General features: G+C 50.9%; 4 protein-coding genes across 6 annotated transcripts; 2 read left to right on the forward strand and 2 right to left on the reverse strand.

The window, feature by feature from the left end:
- Positions 1-1,805, forward strand: LOC120697011 (mugineic-acid 3-dioxygenase-like). Its single transcript, XM_039980097.1, has 3 exons — positions 1-517; positions 625-872; positions 1,016-1,805. The coding sequence occupies exons 1-3, from the start codon at positions 326-328 to the stop codon at positions 1,599-1,601; spliced, it is 1,026 nt and encodes a 341-aa protein (XP_039836031.1). The 5' UTR covers positions 1-325; the 3' UTR covers positions 1,602-1,805.
- Positions 1,806-6,529: 4,724 nt separating this feature from the next.
- Positions 6,530-9,108, reverse strand: LOC120700377 (putative receptor protein kinase ZmPK1). Its single transcript, XM_039984590.1, has one exon. It carries the CDS (start codon positions 9,106-9,108, stop codon positions 6,646-6,648), a length of 2,463 nt encoding a protein of 820 aa, XP_039840524.1. The 3' UTR covers positions 6,530-6,645.
- Positions 9,109-12,433: 3,325 nt separating this feature from the next.
- LOC120700898 (thioredoxin H-type 2-like) lies at positions 12,434-15,007 on the forward strand. 3 transcript variants are annotated; one of them, XM_039985097.1, is made up of 5 exons: positions 12,469-12,514; positions 12,625-12,759; positions 12,876-13,019; positions 13,095-13,284; positions 14,915-15,007. In XM_039985097.1, the coding sequence occupies exons 1-4, from the start codon at positions 12,509-12,511 to the stop codon at positions 13,278-13,280; spliced, it is 471 nt and encodes a 156-aa protein (XP_039841031.1). In that variant the 5' UTR covers positions 12,469-12,508; the 3' UTR covers positions 13,281-13,284; positions 14,915-15,007. The 3 variants fall into 3 exon arrangements, 2 of the variants coding, with proteins under 2 accessions (XP_039841031.1, XP_039841030.1); XR_005685960.1 differs by lacking the exon at positions 14,915-15,007 and having other exon boundaries at positions 12,434-12,514; positions 12,645-12,759; positions 13,095-13,851; XM_039985096.1 differs by lacking the exon at positions 14,915-15,007 and having other exon boundaries at positions 12,474-12,759; positions 13,095-13,851.
- A 2,347-nt stretch (positions 15,008-17,354) lies between these two features.
- LOC120700378 lies at positions 17,355-18,238 on the reverse strand. Its single transcript, XM_039984591.1, has one exon. It carries the CDS (start codon positions 18,236-18,238, stop codon positions 17,624-17,626), a length of 615 nt encoding a protein of 204 aa, XP_039840525.1. The 3' UTR covers positions 17,355-17,623.
- Positions 18,239-19,792: the final 1,554 nt, after the last annotated feature.

The raw sequence follows: 19,792 nt of genomic DNA on the forward strand, positions 1-19,792 counted from the left end.
CAATGCAAACCAAAGCACGGCGTCACCCCAAGCTTTGAGCGGCAACTTTCACGTTGTCAGTCTCTCACTGACAACGAAGCCAATGGAGGCAAGAACGCAAGGATAGAGCAGCAAGCTTCTTGCTGCCCAGACCCCGAGAGGCCAGAGTCAGAGAGGAGAGAGCTCGATCTCCCACTCCCACTCACTCCACTCCTTACTCCTACAAAACGGCACCAAGACGACGATCGAGCGACCAAGCGGCTTCAATTCATTCGCACTGCCTCATACTGTTGCTCATCTGCTCTCCGAATTAATCTGCCCAGTGTGTTCCCTCCTTTGATCCTCCATGGAGAAGATGCTCCACCTGACCCCGGCGCACGCGTCGTCGATCCCGGACGGCTTCCTCCTGCCGGCCGACCACCTCCGGCCGGCGACCGCCGCCGCCGCTGTCTCTCTTCCCGTCATCGACATGTCCCGCGGCCGCGACGAGGTCCGCCGCACCATCCTCGACGCCGGCAAGGAGCACGGCTTCTTCCAGGCAAGTTTCATTAATTGCTCTCCATATCCCAATTCGCGTCATGACTCATGATCGATCGTCAGAATTGATCGGTCGGCCGGTGTATGGTGTGCGTGGTTGCGCTGCAGGTGGTGAACCATGGCGTCCCCGAGCAGGTGCTGCGGGACATGGAGGCGGTGTGCCACGAGTTCTTCCAGCTGCCCGCGGCGGACAAGGCGGAGTTCTACTCTGAGGACAAGAGCAAGCCCAACAGGCTCTTCTCCGGCACCAACTACGAGACCCTCGGCGAGAGGTACTGGCGGGACTGCCTCCGCCTCGTCTACCCCTTGCCCTCCGGCGACACCAAGGACTGGCCGCACAAGCCGCAGAGGCTCCGGTAAGCTAGCTAGCCGCCATTATTCAGCTAGCAGCTACTACTAGGCCGACGATGAATGCGTAGCTTAATTTGATCTCTGATTATATTTGATTTCCTTCAAACCAATTAATTGTTCACGATGCATCATCATGGTTCTGCTGCAGGGAGGTTGTCGGGAATTACACCGCGCTGGCGAGAGGCCTGGCCATGGAGATTCTGCGCCTGCTCTGCGAGGGCATGGGGCTCCGGCCGGACTACTTGGAGGGAGACATCAGCGGCGGCCGCGTGGCCCTCGACATCAACAGCTACCCGCCGTGCCCGGACCCGAGCAGGACGCTGGGCCTGCCGCCGCACTGCGACCGGGACCTCATCACCATCCTCCTCCCCGGCGCGGTGCCCGGGCTAGAGGTCGCCTACAGGGGCGACTGGATCAGGGTGCAGCCCGTGCCCAACTCCTTCGTCGTCAACTTCGGCCTGCAGCTGGAGGTCGTCACCAACGGGATGCTCAAGAGCGTGGAGCACCGCGCCGCCACCAACTCGGCGGCGGCGAGGATTTCGGTGGCGACGTTCATCGTGCCGGCGGACGACTGCGTCGTCGGCCCCGCCGAGGAGTTCGTCGGCGAGGGCAACCCGCCGCGCTACCGCACGCTCAGGGTCGGCGACTTCAAGCGCATGCACAACGTTGTCAACCTGGGCTCCAAGCTCAACCAAATTACCAACCTCAAGGCCAACCAGAAGCAGGAGATATGAAGAAGCAAATTAAAAACCAGGGCAAGTAGTCCTTGACAAGGATTTGCCTTGATTAAGCTTCTTCCATCGTCATGCCAAGTTTATTTCCATGTCTCTCAAGTGTTATCTCTCGATCGGTCACATCTCCAGCTGCTGAGTATGTGATCCGTACGATATACGACGATGCAATAAAAAACGACATGCAAGTTGTGTGGTATACTGGTATTGGTTGTTATGAGAGTCAAGGTGTTATCACAATTTTTTTAGAAAGCCGGAATGGTGTCTCGTATCTGATTCATATTAAGAAAAATAATTAGTAGTTAAAAGAAGAATAAGTTGATACAAAACGACAAAAAAAAATTACACCGAAGAGTTCTCTTATCATCTTCTTGAATCAATTGTTTGTATCGGAGCTTGAAAAAAACACCGGAAAGAAAGCAAGCAAGGGAAAAGGGCTCCTATTACACTCTCTCTTTTTATACGTATACGTGCGCCTCTGCTGTACCTTAAGCATTGAAGCAGCTACGGACTACAGTTCAACTTTTGTCTCATATATATAGAACGATGGAATAATGCAGTGCACGTCTTTCCCAAAAGGTTTAAGATGTCACATGACTAGCGTACAATGCTGACAACTTATTCGTGGATCATCAGCTGACTGCTCGGAGAAACAAGGTACACTTCTTGCACCGGGCCGGTACAGGACGAAAATGGCAGCACGTAAAAAGAAGTCGATAAGGGGCAGCCGGCCGGCGAGCAAGATCACGCAAGCCGGCCAAGAGATATCGACGAGACGGCGAGCGGGCAAGCACTTCACGGCGCCGCGCGTGCTTGAGCGGCAACACGTACCTTGTCGCTCTCGCTCGCGAACCCATACTCGTCGACTCGTCTCGTCATCGATCGAGGTCCGGCACGCCGCAGCGGCCAAAGGAACACCGTCCAACGCACTGTTTCTTGCTCCGATCCGATCAATCCTCTAGCTGCTCGATCTCTTCATTTCCCTTCCTACGATACGGCGATCGATCAGCTTCCATGGAGAAGATGCTCCACCTGACCCCGCCCCACGTGTCGTCGATCCCCGACGGCTTCGTCCTGCCGGCCGACCACCTCCGGCCGGCGAATGCCACTATTACAAAATTCTATTTTGCGAGACACTTGGAAATTGCCTCGGAGGCGAGTAGGAAAAATAATCGTCTCGGTAAATAGCCAGCATTAACCGAGGCGGTCACTTTTTATTAACTGAGACGATTACAAAAAACCGCCTCACAAAATCAATTAACCGAGACCCCTGCTCCTCCCGCTCCTACCAGCGAGCGGCGGCGGGCGCGGATCCGGGGCGGGGCCTCCTGCTCCTCCCTCTCCTCCCAGCGCCGCCTGGCCGTCCCTTCTCCCAGCGTCGCCCGGCTGCCCCTCCTCCCTCTCTCTCTCGCTCCGGCGGGCCTCACGGCGGCGAGGCGGCGCGTCCTCGTGCCCGCGCGGCCCGAGAGGCCGGATCCGGCGGCGCGGCCGGCCCGGGATGTCGGATCCGGCAGCGGCGTGGCCCGGGAGGCCAGATCCGGCAGCACGGCCAGCCCCGAGCGGACGACCCCAAGCACGGCGTGCGGACAGCCCCGAGCGGCGGCAGGACGCGGCTGCGGGCGGACGGCCCCGCACCGCGGCGGCGGCGGCGGATGGGCTCGGCGGGCCTGTGATGGGCTCGCCGGGCTTTTTCTCTCTTTTTTAATTTTTTGTTTTATTAACCGTGGCGGGCAGTGATCCGCCTCGGTAAATCTTGGATTTACCGTGACGGTGAAGGGGAGGCGGATGGGGCAGACCGCCTTGGAAAACCATTTTCGCCCGCCTCAGAAAACCTTTTTTGTAGTAGTGTGCCGCGGCTGTTGTCTTCCTGTCCTGCCCTGCCCATCGTGGCTTCGTCGACGGCCGTGATGAGGTCCTCCGCGCCATCCTCGACCCCGGCAAGGAGCATGTACGGCTTCTTCCAGGCTAGTTTCGTCAATCTGGGGTCATCGCTCAACCAGATCACTAACCTCAGGTAGTGTGAAACTCAACGATAAAACGTGGCCCTATACTTTGTCAGCCACAAAGGGGTGAGGTAGGGGGATCCTCTTTCTCCTAATCTTTTTAACTTTGTGGCAGATTGTATGGCTAGAATGGTGAGAAAAGCAAAACTTGATGGTGCTATAACTGGTTTGGCAAGTAATTTGATACCCAATGGTGTGGTTTGTTACAGTACGCTGATGACACAATTGTTTGCCTGAAAAAACGACATAGAGAGTGCCAGGAATATGAAACTCCTTCTATACCTTTATAAGCTAATGTCTGGACTAAAGATTAATTTCTCTAAGAGTGAAATTGTTACCATCCATGGAGATGGTGCTCTTGACCTACAGTATGCTGAATTGTTTAATTGTCAGACAGGGAAATTCCCTATCAGATATCTTGGGGTTCCAATTAGCCCAAGTAGGTTACACATCAAAGATTGGATTCACCTAGTGGAAAAGAATGAGAAGAAACTGGCTGGTTGGAAAGGTGGATCCTTGTCTATTGCTGGTCGAACCACTCTCATCTCAGCTAATTTGTCCAGTTCTTTTATCTATCACATGTCAATTTACTTACTACCCAAGACAATAGCCAAGAAATTAGATGGGCAGAGATCTTTTTTCTGGCAAGGTGGTAGTCTTAAAAGGAAATACCACCTAGTTAGATGGACTACAATCTGTAAAAGTAAAAACAAAAGGGGGCTGGGCATTAAAGATATTCAGAAGATGAACATTAGCTTACTATGCAAATGGTGGTGGAAACTTAAGAATGAAGAGGGACTTTGGCAACAAATTATTCAAAAGAAATACCTTTCTAATGATTTAGTGTCCACTGTTAAGGGAAGAATGGATGACTCTCCTATATGGAAGGATTTACTTCAGATAAGATGTGTGTACTTGAAGGGGAGGAAAATCCAAACCAATAGAGGGGACAAAACACTTTTCTGGCTTGACCCTTGGCTCACTCATCAACCCCTATGTGTTATGTACCCTATCCTCTTTGATCTGTGTGACATGAAAAAGTGCACAGTGCTGGAATTCTGGAAAAAAAATGGTCAGTTACATTTCACTAGGTGGCTGCCCCCCATTCTTTTCGAGCAATGGGTGGATGTAGTTAACCTGGCCTTTTCCTTCCCTTTCTCAAATGAACATGATGTGGTTCGGTGGGCATGGCACAGAAAAGGTTTTACCTCTAAGTCTATATATGATAAACTAACCTCTGATGACAATGGCTGCCACTTTGGACACATATGGAAAGCTAAGATTCCATATAAAATCAAAATTTTCTGCTGGCTTCTGGAGCAGAAAGCCATTCTTACTAAAGATACCATGATCAGAAGAAATTGGGTTGGAGACCCTACATGTTATTTTTGTTCATATCCTGAAACAGCTTGACCACCTTTTCTTCCAATGCAGCATAACCAAAGTGGTCTGGGGGATTTTTGGCATTTATTTAGGTGCTAATAACACTCCACATGAGGTGGGGCATTATAGAGCCTGGGTGAATTTTTGGCTTCCTGGTGGAGCTGGTGTGCACACCTTGTGTTTTGCTGCAATCTGCTGGGCAATTTGGAAATCCCGAAATAAGGTGTGCTTTGATAAAAAAAAAACTGATAAAGAATCCACTTGAAATTGAGATTCATGCTTGTGCTTTAATTGAATTTTGGGCAGGTTTGTATACCCCGGAACTTCAAGGTCAACTTGCTGCGGGAGTAAAGATCATCCTCTCGTGCGCACATCGTATTCTTGCTCGCCAGGTGCATACTACCCCGCCGCTCTGGCTTCAGACTGTGATGGATACTGCAGCGGTGGCCGAGCGGAACCAGGAGGACGATGCGGTGGCGCAGCTGGGACTCTACAACCGTCTTCCTCAACTTCCGTCGAACGAAGATGACACAAGTGACCAGGAGGAGCTGTAGCGTGCTTCTACCCCCGTCAGTAGTCTCTGGATGTTAAATAATTAGATGGCCGTATTGAATTTGTAAATGGCTTGAGTTTTTCTCTGGTGATTGTTTCCTCCTTTTTGGGCGCTCTCTTAGGAAGCCTAAGTTTGTTGTTCAAACCCCTGGATACCTGGCTTGAATCAAGTTAGGCGGGGGTTAGAGGATGTCTAGAGGATTTCCCCTTTTGTTTCCCTCTGTTTCTGCGCCCGTTCGGGTGGTACTTGAACTCAAGTATTTCCGTTTCTTAATGGAAATGGGGTAAAATCTCGATTCGAAAAAAAAAAATCACTAACCTCAGGAAGAACCAGTAGGTGGGCCTAGTGGACCTTTTGGTCAAGCCACCAGCAGCAGGGTGGCCCAAGCACTCGGGCTATTCAGCCCATATATCTTCCCGTTCTCTGCTTGCAAGTAGTAAGAACAGTGTGCTAAAAAAAAGTAAGAACAGAGTTTCCTATTTTTTTTTCTTGTCTCGAGCTGCAGTACATTGGTTGATGCACAGTGCTTGGTATGGAAGGATTTCCAAAGTGTAGTTGGAGAAGCGGACAAGAATTGATCCCACGTTCACACCACTTGCCGGCAACAGCTGAGCTCTATGATAGTATAAAACTTGAATTTTACTCCAAGTCAGCTCTTCTAGTTGCTCATCTTTAGCGCTGACTTTGTGAACAAATGGTCTTGGTAGGCGTGTTGTATGATCAGAATTAGGTGCCTCGAGGTCTCTGCGAACTCTTACAGCTAGTAGCTTTTGAGCAACCCCAGTAACCAAGTATGATTTCTAGGTTGCAAGTGGTAATTTTGTTTGGGCATTTACTCTTGAGAATAATCTTTTGCCTTTGTTTAGCCGTAAACGGCAAGCAGTTGTGATTGCAATGCCAAAGAAAAAAAAAGAGGGAAGCCTTGGCGAATAGCAATAGAAGCATTCATTTCAAACCCTGTAGTTCAACACAATGTAATGTTAACCCCTTAGAGAAAATTAGTAGCCTGAAATAATTACAGTACATAAGCTAACCGACATCAGAGTGCTGCATTGACGATAAAGATTTCAGTTCAACGAAACATGGACGGACAGCAAAAACAAGACTGTCACCTTGCTTCATCTTCAACTGACATGAGCGCCTGCAAAACAGTGCTCATGTTGGGCCGCTTGCCTCTGTCTTCCTCCAGGCATGAAACGGCGATCTTGAGCATCGCCTTCGCTTGCACATGATCGAATTCACCATTCAGTCGATGGTCGATAAGATCCTTCACCCATCTTTCCTGATCGCTGTTTTCCATCTTATCATGGATTGCCTTAACAACCATCCTAGTATCCATGTCAGCAAACTTAACCCCATGGATCACCCATTCTGAAACCCTAACCCCCTTCACCAGCTCAAGTAGCACCACTCCATAGCTATACACATCAACCTTTTCTGTGATCGGTGAGCTAGATGACACCCACTCTGGGGCCATGTACCCTCTGGTTCCCCTGATCCGGGACAGATTCGCATCGGAACCGTCTCGGTTCAGCAGTTTCGCCAACCCGAAATCGGTTATCTTAGGCTCCAAGTCCTTGTCCAGAAGTATGTTCTCAGGCTTCATGTCACAGTGGATGATCCATTCCAAGCACTCACTATGAAGGTACGCTAATCCTTTTGCAACGCCTAAAGCGATCTGAAACCGTTGATTCCAATCAAGAACAGTATCCGACGCCTTCTCCCTGTCAAACAGCATCTCTGCAAGTGACCCATTTTCAATGTGTTCAGAGACCAGAATCCTGTGTTTTCCCTCAGAGCAGCACCCCCACATCCTGACCAAGTTCATGTGGTAGATCCTTCCTATCACACTCAGCTCGGACTGGAACTCTTGCTCACTCTGGCTCACGTTCTTGAGCACCTTGACGGCCACCATCCTGTCGTCCTCAAGGATCCCCTTGTAAACGACGCCGGAGCCGCCGCTGCCAATGACGTCGGTGAAGTTGCCGGTGGCTCTCTTGATCTCCGAGTAGGTGTACCTCTGGAAGTTGTTGGTCATCAGCTTGTAGCCTTCCTCAACTGCCCACACCCTTGATGGCCTGAAGAGACCCCTGCTGGAGAAGAGCCAGCAGCCGAACCCGATGACGACCGCCTCGACGACGAGTATCGCCGAAAGGAATCCGTACAAGTACGGCCACACTGGCTTCCCCACATCTCTCGCGCCATTATCGGTGGAGACATGAAGGAGAACCTCTGCACTGCCATTGCCAGTGTCGCACCGGGGGATGTCTTCATCGATGGCGAGGGCGCCACCGTGCTCCCGCCATTGATGCACCTGGAACTCCGGCATGTCGAAGTCGGCTGGGACCTTGATGTACACGGTCCCCGGCAAACCCGGGAACGTCCTGCCGTTGAAGAGGACGCTCTTGAGGTAGCACTCCATGTTCTGCTTGTGCTGGAACGCCACGCACGCGCAGGTGCCCAGGCACCTCTGCGCGCACGCGTCGAACGGAGTGATCTCGCCGTCGTTGAGGTCGTAGCCCCAGAAGTCGGTGTGCGGCAGCGCCACCAGCCTCGTTGGCCGCGAGCAGTCGCGCCGGAACACCGGCCTGCATCCCTTGGTCCAGTCGCCGGCGTCGGCGCGCTCGTGCCCCGGCGCGCAGACGCACGCCGGCGCGGGCGCGTAGAGGCACACCGAGTTGGCGCCGCAGACGCCGTGGATGATGCAGGGGTTGCCGAACGCCATCCACGCCACCGTCCACGCCCCCGTCGCCGCGTCGAGGCTGTACAGCCTGAGGTCGCCGTCGGCGTCCAGCGTCAGGCGCCGCCTGACGCCGGCGCCGAGGTCGGCGGCGACGAAGCCGGCGTCGTCGCTGGAGAGGAACTGGCCGAGCGCGTCGAGCGCGGCCTCGCGAGTGAAGTTGTAGATCTTGCGCTTGTTGGCGACGTAGTTGTTGTAGGGGTTGGGCCAGTAGATGCTGGAGAAGTTGTGGTTGTCGTAGAAGAGGGAGAGCATGGCGTAGTCGCTGAAGCCCAGGCTGTAGTAGCCGGCGGCGAGCAGCCTGCCCCTGCCACCGCGCGACACCAGGTGCCTCGCCGCCGTGAACCGCTGCGCCGGGAGCAGCGTGTCCGTGGGGCTGTCGAAGCTCTGCCACAACGTGTTGCCGCCGGCGTCCTCGAGCACCAAGTTGCCCGTGTCGTGGAGCCGGGCGCGCGCCGCCGTCTGGGCGGCGGTGGAATTCCAGACCACGTCGCCGTCGTAGTCCGTGAGGACGAGCGCGCCGCCGCGGCGGTCGAGGGCGACGCGGGCGCCCGTGCTGTGCACGGGGCGCGCGGGCGCGGCGGTCCAGACCACGGTGCGGCCGGCGGCTCGCGCGAACCAGACGGAGACGGTGAAGACGGTGGGGGACACGTTGTAGAACCCGCAGGCGAAGGTGCCGTCCGGGGACACCAGGAAGTCTGCGGCATGGTCCTCGACGGCGATGGCGTCGCCCCGGTTGAGGCTGCGGCGAGCCGCTCCGGCGCGTGGCGATGCGTGGAGCAAGCTGACAGCGATCAGCAGCAGTGTGGACGCGGCGGCGAGGGAGCTCATGGCTCATTGATTGGGGGGGGGGGGGGGGGCGTTGATTTGGGCTGGATGGTACTTGCATTGCAGGTGACCTTGCTTTATCCATGTCATGTGAGGTCGCTTGCTTATTATCTGAAGAAGTTCAAGTCAACGGTTTACGTTGCTGCGTGCCACGCTGACAAGAAGTAAATTCTTTACAGGTAAGCCAGCATCGCAGTAAACTATCGTTGATGGTGTTCTTGGTTCGGATCTGAGGTCGGAAGGCACGTCTCGGCAGGTGGTTTGTTCAGTGGTTTGTTGCTGCATCTCATGTCTGAAACTCTGAAGCTGACAGTTTAACGGGAAATTGTCATGTAGCTAGCTAATTATCTAAACAAGGTCAAGTCAATGATAACAACGTCGTTGCGTGCCAAACTGATTAGAACAAAATTGTTTACAGGCAAGGATTGCAGTAAACTATGGTTGATTGTGTTCTTAGTTTTGATCTGACCGGAGATCATAGATAGGATTGTGTGTGTGTGTGTGTGTGTGTGTGTGTGTGTGTGTGTGTGTGTGTGTGTGTGTGTGTGTGTGTGTGTGTGTGTGTGTGTGTATGTGTGTAGGCATCGTAACGAGTCACGTCTTGGCGCGTGAGATTGGTTCAGTGCTTGCTTTGTGGTACCTCACTCATGCTTACCACAGTGAAGCTGACAGTTTAAAGAAAAATCGTCAGGAACAGAGTGGCGTGGCCTTTCTCTAATGAGACGGTGAGACCTTGCTAGGCTTGCGTCCTGGGCTGACACAGTTCTGATAGTGGGTTTGCTTCAATGGCATAGGCTGGACTGGACTGCAAACGGCCCAATGCGCATGGGCCAGTTGGTTATAGTAGTGAAACACACATGAAGGCCTGTTTTTTTCTCTTGGGTCATGTGCATGCTAAAAAGGCCGAAGGGAACAAAATGGAAAGAAAGGAAGCATGCCAGGGAAAAGAGGGAAAATATGGGAGAAGGGATGAAGGAGATTGACGCATGACCTGAAATAAATGTGTTTTTGGCCACAGGAAAACATTTGTTGAATATTTTTTTTCTAGCCTTCTGTATATTTTTAATTTTATTTCTTCAAAGAAAACTACATATTCATAAAGGACTAGAGAACTTGGAATTGGAATATTTTTTTTTTCAAAAGGAGTGGAGTTGCAATCTTTTCTTGGTTCGTCTCACCTTCCACACAATGCTTCTGTTCGCTGGACTGGACCTGGTGGCTGGAGTGGCGTGAGAGAAAAATACTGTTGGCTGACTGGTGACTGAAAATTGGTGCTGGAGCGGTGTGAGAGGAAAATACTGTTGGGGTGGAAGCTGCTGGAGCTGCCGAACAGAGTTAATGTGGGCCAGCTAAGAATACTTTATTAGATGGAATAATTTTTTTTGACAGCTGAAACCGTATCTTACCAAGTGGACAAATGTCTTGCTTGAACATTTAGAGCACATGTGATTGTGGTGCAGATGAGCACCTTATCCTCTTTCTCTTCCATATAGATGGTCCTTTCAATATAATATTCTGTACATGCTGTTTATTTAGTAAATGTTTTTATCTATGAAAACATTTACTCATATAAATTTAAAAACATGAGAAAACACATTTTCTTTGCTAAATATGTAATTTTTGGATGCAGAAAAAATGTCTATAGCTGCACAAATTCCTATATGTTATTTGTTATTTTTGAACGCCGGGTAGCGTAAGTTTTCTGAACGTGGTGGTCAAACTGAGGGCCTCTTTGGCACGGCTACAATACCAAAGCCGGAGCAGGCGGGAGCCCTCCCAAACGGGGCCTGAATTCTGGGATTAGGGAATGCCTCATATATGGAGAAAAGTTTAGAACCTAGGACATACCTGATAAATATCCCTTTTTTTTAGAAACACAAACCTTTTTTTTTCCGAACGGAATGGGATTATATTGCACGTACACGCACAGTACAAACCCATTTTATAGGAGCACCCATGAACTTAAAAGAAAATACAAGAAGCGCACACAAGAGGCCTCCTTTCTTCTTTATCTCCGGCACCCTCCGCCGCCCGTCGCATCGCCAGGTGAGGACAACATGATGAGAGGCAGACAGTCCGGATAAAGATCCACATGCCACAACCAAAGCACAGCTCCAAGCCTTGGAATCTGCTGCAGGGGCAAACGACGACGAACCACCTCGACGACGCGAACCACCTCGACGACGTATTAAGTACGATGAATGACCATCAGCGCTGCCGCTCCGGCGATGGCAAGGGAAAAGGGGAACCAGCGCCGCTGTCGTCGAACTCGAAGAAAGCAGAGCATCACCCCAATCCACAGCCATCTCCACTGAGGAAGACGACCAGGAAGAGAAAAGTTCCCATCCGAACGCAAATCGAATGGAACAAACTAACCTCACAGGACGGATCACGAAGAACACCTCGCTGGACTCGCCACGGAGGACCAAAAGCTTGACTCGGACACCGGAGCTGCAGGAGATGTCGCAGCTAATGGCCGCGCCGCCGCCGTCAGCACAAAAGAACACCTCCCGACCGTCGGAGTCGAAGCCAAAAGAGCAAAAGCACCACGCAGCTGCCTCGCCGGAGCTGATGCCGGATACACCGCCATCACCGTCGGAGAAGAGCTAGATGCACTTTATTTGTCGGACCTGCAGCGACGCCGCCGCCGAAACCCTAAGCTCCGTCGTCAACTACGACAATGAGCAAACCTAGCCTACTAGAATGTACAACCTAGTAGCTATAGCTATGCCGGACGTCGATCTACTCCGTCCGAGACCGTCGGAGGGGGGGGGGGGGGGGGGGTCGGAATCGGCTTTGCCTTTTTCCGCCCTGTTTTACTGTAGAAGGGGAAAAGAGAAGAGTCGATGCCCACCGCGTCTTTTAGGTCTTGAGCAAGGAAAGTCCAATATATACTCATATTTCTCTTGTTGTGTTGGTCACAAACAAGAGCGACAACGTTGCTAGTGTATTGCTACATAGGATGCGACATTATTAGACACTAGAAATAATCAGTAAAAAAAGACTCGAGGATGCTGCTATCAGGAATGTACGGATTCGCTTTTAACAAAGAAAAACCACTAAACAAAGCTTGGAATCGTTCACCTTACCTTCTCGGAGAAGTCAGATATTGCGTGAAAATTTTACGAGCATATAGGCCTTGTTTGCTTTCAAAGGGCTAGCTAGCGCTACAAAAGAATCTCGCATGTATGGTGTGCTAAATAAAGTCTATTTGCAAAAAAATTTTAGAGATGGGTGTAATTTTTCGCGACGAATCTAATGATGATAATTAATTGATGATTTGATACAATGATACTACAGTAACCATCCTCTTTCCGGCCCTGTAAAGCTATGACCCAGCACTGCCGTTTCTACACGATCCGCGATCGAGCTACTTTTTTTTTTTTAAAGCAAGGAGAGATGTATGCATGTAATATAAGCACAGTGCTTTTCCTCTTTTCTAGTGATTTCTATTTGTTTTTTTGTCTTATGACTTGTTGCACTACTTTCTTTTTCATCAACTTATTGAATATACAACAGCGGAATCCCGGCCTTCTCAGCAGGAAAGCAAAAGATGGAAGCACCATCGTCGACGACGAAGATCACCGTGAAGTCCGTCGCCGATGGGCAGGAGCTCAAGGAATCATGAGCAATGCTGAGAATGGCAACAAGTTGGTGCGTTTCTTCTCTCATCTCTGAATCTCTGATGGAAAGGAAAAATATACCATGGGCTAGCTAGCTGCTTCTCGATCGATCTGCTCATCGTCACTGTATCGCATCTCAATTCTCAGCTGGTGCTGGAGTTCACGGCGCCGTGGTCGGAACCGTGCAAATACATGAGCAAGGTGCTAGATGGAAACCCCCCCGGGAGAGGACTTGCATACGAGTTGCAAGACTATGCTGACTTTTGCTCGCTTGACATCACCAAATTCAGGGTAACTTTAGTTTTGCGCGCACGAGTTCATTATTTGAACGGATCGGAACGCCGCTGATGACTATCTTGGATGCAGCAATTCGCGCAGCGCATGACAGTGGAGGCCCTGCCGACGTTTCTGCTGCTCAAGCAGGGCTACACGGTGCTGGGCCGCGTCGTAGGCGTTGACAAGGAAGAGCTCAGGAGCAGCATCAAGCAGGAACAGAGACAGAGACAAATCGGCCGGCCTGGAAATGGTGAAGCCCGAAGAAGATATAGATAAGCCCGTGCACCACCGGAAAACCGATAGTTGCCGAATGTCTCGGTTTTTGCCGAGTGCCAGACCACGGGCACTCGGCAAAGATATGGTTTGCCGAGTGCCAGGCCGCGGACACTCAGCAGGAATCTGGCACACGGCATGCCGGCCCGGGCGTTGCCGAGTGCAGGCCGTCGGCAAATCAAGGCACTCGGCAACGTGTCTCCTTTGCCGAGTGCTGGCCGGGCGGCACTCGGCAAAGCTCGAGCACGTGCCCAGCACGCGCGCCCGCCGTGCGCCGCCCGTCAGGGGGGCTGACGGCGTCAACTCTTTGCCGAGTGCCTCCAGCTGGCACTCGGCAAAGGTGAAATATTACCGAGTGTCTCCAGCTGGCACTCGACAAAGTAGAAATGTTGCCGAGTGCGCTGGCGTGGCTCTCGGCAAAGCTTCTTTTGTCGAGTGCTGGTGCCCAGGCACTCGACAAACTTGGTTAAAAAAAAAATTTTGGGCCTTCAAATTTTTTTGGTCTCCACTTAAATTTGATAATGTAATTCCTAGTAACATAAAATAATTTTATTGATTGGTTTACTATTTTTCTTTAATTTTTTTGTTTGCGGGGAATAATCCGTCGAAGTAAATTTAAAATTAGAAGTGGGTCGAAATTTCGAAATCAATGAATGGAAATTTGATATTTATGTACCTGAATCAAAACTGATGCCGTATGCGAGAAAGAACTTAAAAGTTGAAGCATCTTTATCAAGAAATTTGATCACAAGCTTGTGCACGGACGTTCGGAAAAAACCAAAAATAGCATGCAATGTCTGAAAATCATGGGAATTGTGCAAATCTCTTGGTTTCATGCGAGGATAGAGTGGAAAAAAATTGACAATGTTTCGGACATGTGACAGTGTACGCCACTTATAAGCCGGAGAATCTCCGAAGAAGTTTCGGAGAGATGTGTAGTATCCGGTTGGATTTGTGGTTGAAATGAAAGTCGCATATGATTTTCAATGTGAAACTTTTTATATAGAGAAATAACTACAAAACATGTGTCTTGTGAAAATTTGGTTAATTTTTGAATTTGTTATCTATATATTAAATTATTTTTTGGCACACATTGAAAATCATTATATTTAGTTTTAAGTTGATCTTTAAACGCATGAAATAATAGGTTTTTTTGCATGAAAGCATGAACCATAATTTGTTGCTTTATTTTGGCAAATTATTTAGTTGGTAGTCACTAAATTTTTTATACATACCTCATCAAAACAAATTTGTTGATATAAATTCAATTCGACTTTAGAAACACATGAAATAATAGGTTTTCTTGCATAAAATCTTGAAACTTGAAATTCAAATTATGTTAATTTGAGTTTGAAATAATTATGCATGAAATAATAGGTTTTCTTGTATTATGTTAATTTAGTTCCATTGTTTTTGCAACTCACTGTAAAAAAACTATTTGCCGAGCCACTCGGCAAAGTGCCGGCCCAGGGTGGCGCCATGTGGTTGCTTTGCCGAGTGCCAAGGCTCTCAGCAAAGTCTTTGCCAAGTGCCCGAAATCCGACACTCGACAAAGATTCCTTTGCCGTGTGAGGCTTTGCCGAGTGGCGTTTGCCGAGTGTAACCGGCACTCGGCAAAGCCAGTGAATCCGGTAGTGGTGAGCTTGTTCTCAAGTCCGTATGCATTCTTGAGGGCCAGGCTAAGATCATTCTTTTATTAGATCTCCATCTCCGTGTCATGACTCATGACTCATGACTGTAGCTAGCTACAACATAAATAAATCTAACTAACCATATAGCCTGCGCATTTGCGCGGATAGTATTAAAAATTCAAAAAATTATATGTCGTTGTATCCTTACTTAAAGATTATACTATTTTTTAACCATACATCATCTTGTTTATTATCGTAAATTATGTCTTATTATTGATTAAAACATTTCAACTATATGATCTACCTATAATAACAATTCGATTTGTTGAGCTTTAATAATATTATGCAGATAATTATTCTTATTTTTATTTTATTTTGATTGATTGTTGTTAGCTTTAGTTTTTATTAATAGTATATATTTGTAACTGACACATAGCTAAATGATATTGTATATTTAATTTTTCATAATGGCATTGGTGGGTGATTTTTAATTAGGCACAAGGGTATTTTAAGCTAATTTTTATCATAATTGCAGTGGTAGGTAATTTTTATTTTTCTATTTTTCTCAGATTAACGTGGGAATTTCTAGGGCTTGAGAGTGAACGTGAAGACTCCGTTTATTGGCCAAATAATAAAATAATAGATTTATTATGTAAATTCTAATACAGTATGCATGGTTTCTGTGTGTAATTCTACAACATAAGGGCAGACATGCACATGCCCACACAACGAGACTAAAATGCAACAAGGTGCATTCTCTATGCAAAATGCACTCACCCTGCAGTTGCTAACCGAGAGATTATACATCGATTACAACTGAAAGAGTAGATCAATTGCAACTCGACAGAACGGTTTGCAACTGGACGCGAACCGGTTGCAGCTCAGAGCCACGCACCCGGTTGCGACCGGACACAATCCAGTTGCAGCACCTAGATGCATTATAACAAAATACTATACATAGTATCTAAAACGATATATAGGCTTACTATCGATCTCTCCTCGGTCCCTCGTCACTGGTAACTAGGACCATGTGTGTGTTTCAGCTTGTGCATGATTTGTGATTCCACAATTACAAGCACAAATTAACAAACAGCTGGGTTGTACTATTACTGTAGATTATTTATATAAGAGCTGAGGCATGCAAGCTGCATGCACACGGTGCGGGGACTGATGGATGCATGCAGCGGAAGATCGAAAAACCAACCGAAAATACAAGAGAAGCAAGCATGAGAAGAAATTATTACACCTCGACCTCGTCCGTATGCACAACGTTCCAGTCCCAGTCGCCATCTTCTGTCTCCGGCATCTGAAGCTTGTCCGCCAAGGTCTCGCCCCCCTTGAGCGAGATGAGGAGCCAGATGACGGAGAGGAACTCGCCTCCCTCACCCAAGCTCTTGGCATGGAGGTAGCCCCTGCACATGCTGGCCGAGTAGCAGAGCATGCCCACCCAGACGCGGTACATCAAGCGGCCCCGGGTCTCGTCGTTGTCGATGCCCATCAGCTCCTCTGCGAGCTCGCAAGCCTCGCGGATGAGATCGGCTGCGTAGCGCCGCCTGTGCTTTGTTGAATGATCATCATCCGCCTGCGCCTGGTGCTTGATCTTCATCAGGTCTGCGGCATCGAGGTGTTGCTTTCTCTGGAGCTTGAGCCGGATGCCGTCTTGGGCGGCGAGGATGCACTTCATGTGTCGCTGGGCCCGGGTGAAGAGGTGCTTCCTGCTGCCGGTCATGAGCATCTCGGGGCGGAAGTTGAGCAGGTGGACCATGTAGTTGGAGATTGCCTGCGTGCACAGCTGACGACGGAGGTGGAGCTCATGGTCAGAGGAAGAGTGGTGGTGGGAGCTGCTGGGGCCGGCAGCAGACAGGCCCGCCTGCTCCTGCTGCTGAGAATAATAATGAGACGCCGCCGTGTCTGCAGGTGGCATGGCAGCATGCGGAAGCAGAGATCTGTGGCCATGTGCCAGGTGAGCACACTCTTGTCGAACGATGCTCGGAGGCTGCGCCTCATGCGGGTGCTACAAACCCTTGTGAGGTCGTCACCTAGCGCCCAGTTTTCGGTGGCCCCGGCGAAGCTTCTGTAGGTGGAAAGATCGAGGCCCTTGAGCGCCTTCACCTTCCCAACCTTGAGCACGTCTAAGACCAAGGAATCCTTCACCATGGCGTACAGCTCGCGATCGCGGCGCCGCCTGAAATGGAAAAACTCCTCGCTGAAGCCCACGCAGGCGGCGCACTTTAGGAGGCACCCGGGGCACGTCCGCATCCTCCGGAGCACCGAGTCCACGAGGTTGTACTCGGGGATGGTCTCGCACAGGGCCGGGACACCCGCAATGAGCAGGCACAGATGCACCAGGCCGCGGACGCACACCGCCAGCACGTCCAGCGCGGCGGTGAGGCACATCAGGATGTACGTCACCTCGACGTCCGTGCCGTCGTAGCGGCGGCGCTTGCTGGGGATGGTGGCGAAGAGCGCGATGGCGGCGGCGTGCAGGGACGGGACCAGCAGCAGGTGGTAGGCCACGTACGCGGGCGTGGTCATGTTGGCCCGCGTGTAGATGAGCCGGAACGCCTTGCGGAGCCAGCGCAGGACGTCCTCGCCGGGATCCAGAGGATTCAGGGGTTGCTTCAGATCATCCGCGGCGGCGTACAGAGACAGGTCCGAGAGGATCATGTGCACCTTGTCCCTCTCCGACAGCTGATGCCCATCGGCCGCCGCCCATCACTTCTTCAACTTATCGGTAGTGAAGCAGCAGAAGCCGAGTTTGCCAGCATCATCGGGCTCCTCGTCGAGCATGGCGGACACGGCGGTGAGCCTGTTGATCCTGGCCCTGTAGAGGGCCCACGGCTTCTCGCAGAAGCTGAGGAAGCCGGTGATGAAGAGCAGGATCGCCGACGCCAGCAGCCTCCGGTCGTCGCTGGTGCTGGGCCACGCCTTGTAGAAGGCGTACACGGCCACCGTGACCTGGGACACCAGGGTCACCGTGTGCCGCGTCCACAGCTCGTTGTCCTCGATCTCGTAGGCCGTCAGCTCCCGCTGCCCGCCGAGGTGGATCAGGAGGATGGGCGCCCACAGCACCTCCAGGGGGCTCGCCGGCTGCTTATCGCCGGTGGCCCTGGCGTGGCGGTTGAAGAGGGTGGCCAGCGCGTAGATGGCCAGGGCGTCGCTGCTGATGTAGGCCAGCCAGATGCACGTCCGGAACAGCCGGGGGATGACGTACTTGCGCATGGGGGCAGCCACCAGTAGAGCTGAAAGTTGGGCCGTGCCGGGCCGGCACGGCACGAACCCATCGTGCTTCGGGCTGAACCGTGCCGGGCCGGCACGGCACGGACCCATCGTGCTTCGGGCTGAACCGTGCCGGGCCGATAAGGCATGGAATTTTACCGGGCCGTGCCGTGCTGGGCCTAAGACCTGAAACCACGGCCCAGCACGGCCCAAAAGCACGTCGGGCCACCTTCGGGCCGTGCCAGCCCAAGCACGGCCCACAGATCATGAATACCACCATTTGAAAGGTTTTTTTTTCCACAATGATAAAAATTACAAGAAATTAACACTAGTGATCCTCCAGATCTGCAGCTGCCGGGCCGGCCCAGGCACGGCCCAGGACACCGGGCCGTGCTGGCACGGCACGAAGGGCGGGCTGGGCCGTGCCTGAGATTTCGGCCCATCGTGCCGGGCGGCACGATGGGCCGAAATCTCAGGCACGGCCCAGCCCGCCCTTCGTGCCGTGCCAGCACGGCCCAGTTGTTTTCGTCCTGGGCCGGGCTTTGTGCCCAGGTTTTCGGGCCGTACTCGTGCCAGTCCATTAAGCACGGCCCAGATTTACAGCTCTAGCCACCAGGAGGAACCACTGGAGGACGAGGCTGCCCACCACGACGACGCGAAGCTGCCACTTGTCCCACCAGATCATGGCATCCACCAGATCGACCATCCTCTTCTATTATTTTCCCCCTCTTCGATCTAAGCTAGCTCGCTCGTCGTGTGTTCAATTTCTTGTGTGATGTCACAGATCGAAATTAAAGAAACTCGATGCTCACTAGTATCTGGCCAACTAGCTTGAAGCTCGAGCCCTTGAATAAGCAGCAGCGCAGGCTTACAATGCAATGCAATGCAAGGTTCCCGGCCTCCGGCCACTGCTGCTGCTATCTTATGGACCATGCATGCATGCATGCATGGTTTCTTGACAAATACACTACTTCATTCATGGAGCAGCAAGGCTTTACTAAGCTCCTTGGTAGGATGGCTTGCAAGAGATGACGTACGTGATGATGGATCGACCCATTTAAATTTCTACAATCCAAATAAAAAAAATTAATAAGAAACAAGACGATAATAATGGCACCAAACCAAACACCCCTTAAATTCACGGGCCAAAAAGTTGGACTAGTAGCATTAATTATTAGATTGCCAAAAGAGAAAATCAAATCCACAAAATCTCTATATCTTATCTATCTCTATCTCTAAAGCAAGTAATAATTCCTCAGTCCGTCAATCGGATTCCTAGTCGGAACCGAATGAATCAATCCTAATCCCAATAGGAGTCTGGACAATCAATATCTCGCACGGTCACATGGCCTAATAGTCTCATGTAAATTTAGATAAAATTTATATTACCCGTAGTAACGCACAGCAAGTGCTAGCTGGTGAAAAGAAAAGAATAAGGCCCCGTTTGGCACGGCTCTTGGGAGGGCTTCACGAGCGGCTTCACGTGAAGCCCTCCCAAACGTTTGTTTTAGGACCGACTTCACACGTGAAGCCGGTTCTGAAGCTGTCGACGGCTTACACAGGCAAGGTGAAGCTATGAAATCGTGGCTTCACGCGGCTTACACATCAATCTAACAAGTGAAGCTGTTTTGCCAAACATTTTCTAAAATGGCTCCAACTCTACCA

The sequence above is a fragment of the Panicum virgatum genome, chromosome 3K (assembly GCF_016808335.1).
Source record: "Panicum virgatum strain AP13 chromosome 3K, P.virgatum_v5, whole genome shotgun sequence".
NCBI classification, from domain to species: Eukaryota; Viridiplantae; Streptophyta; class Magnoliopsida; order Poales; family Poaceae; genus Panicum; species Panicum virgatum.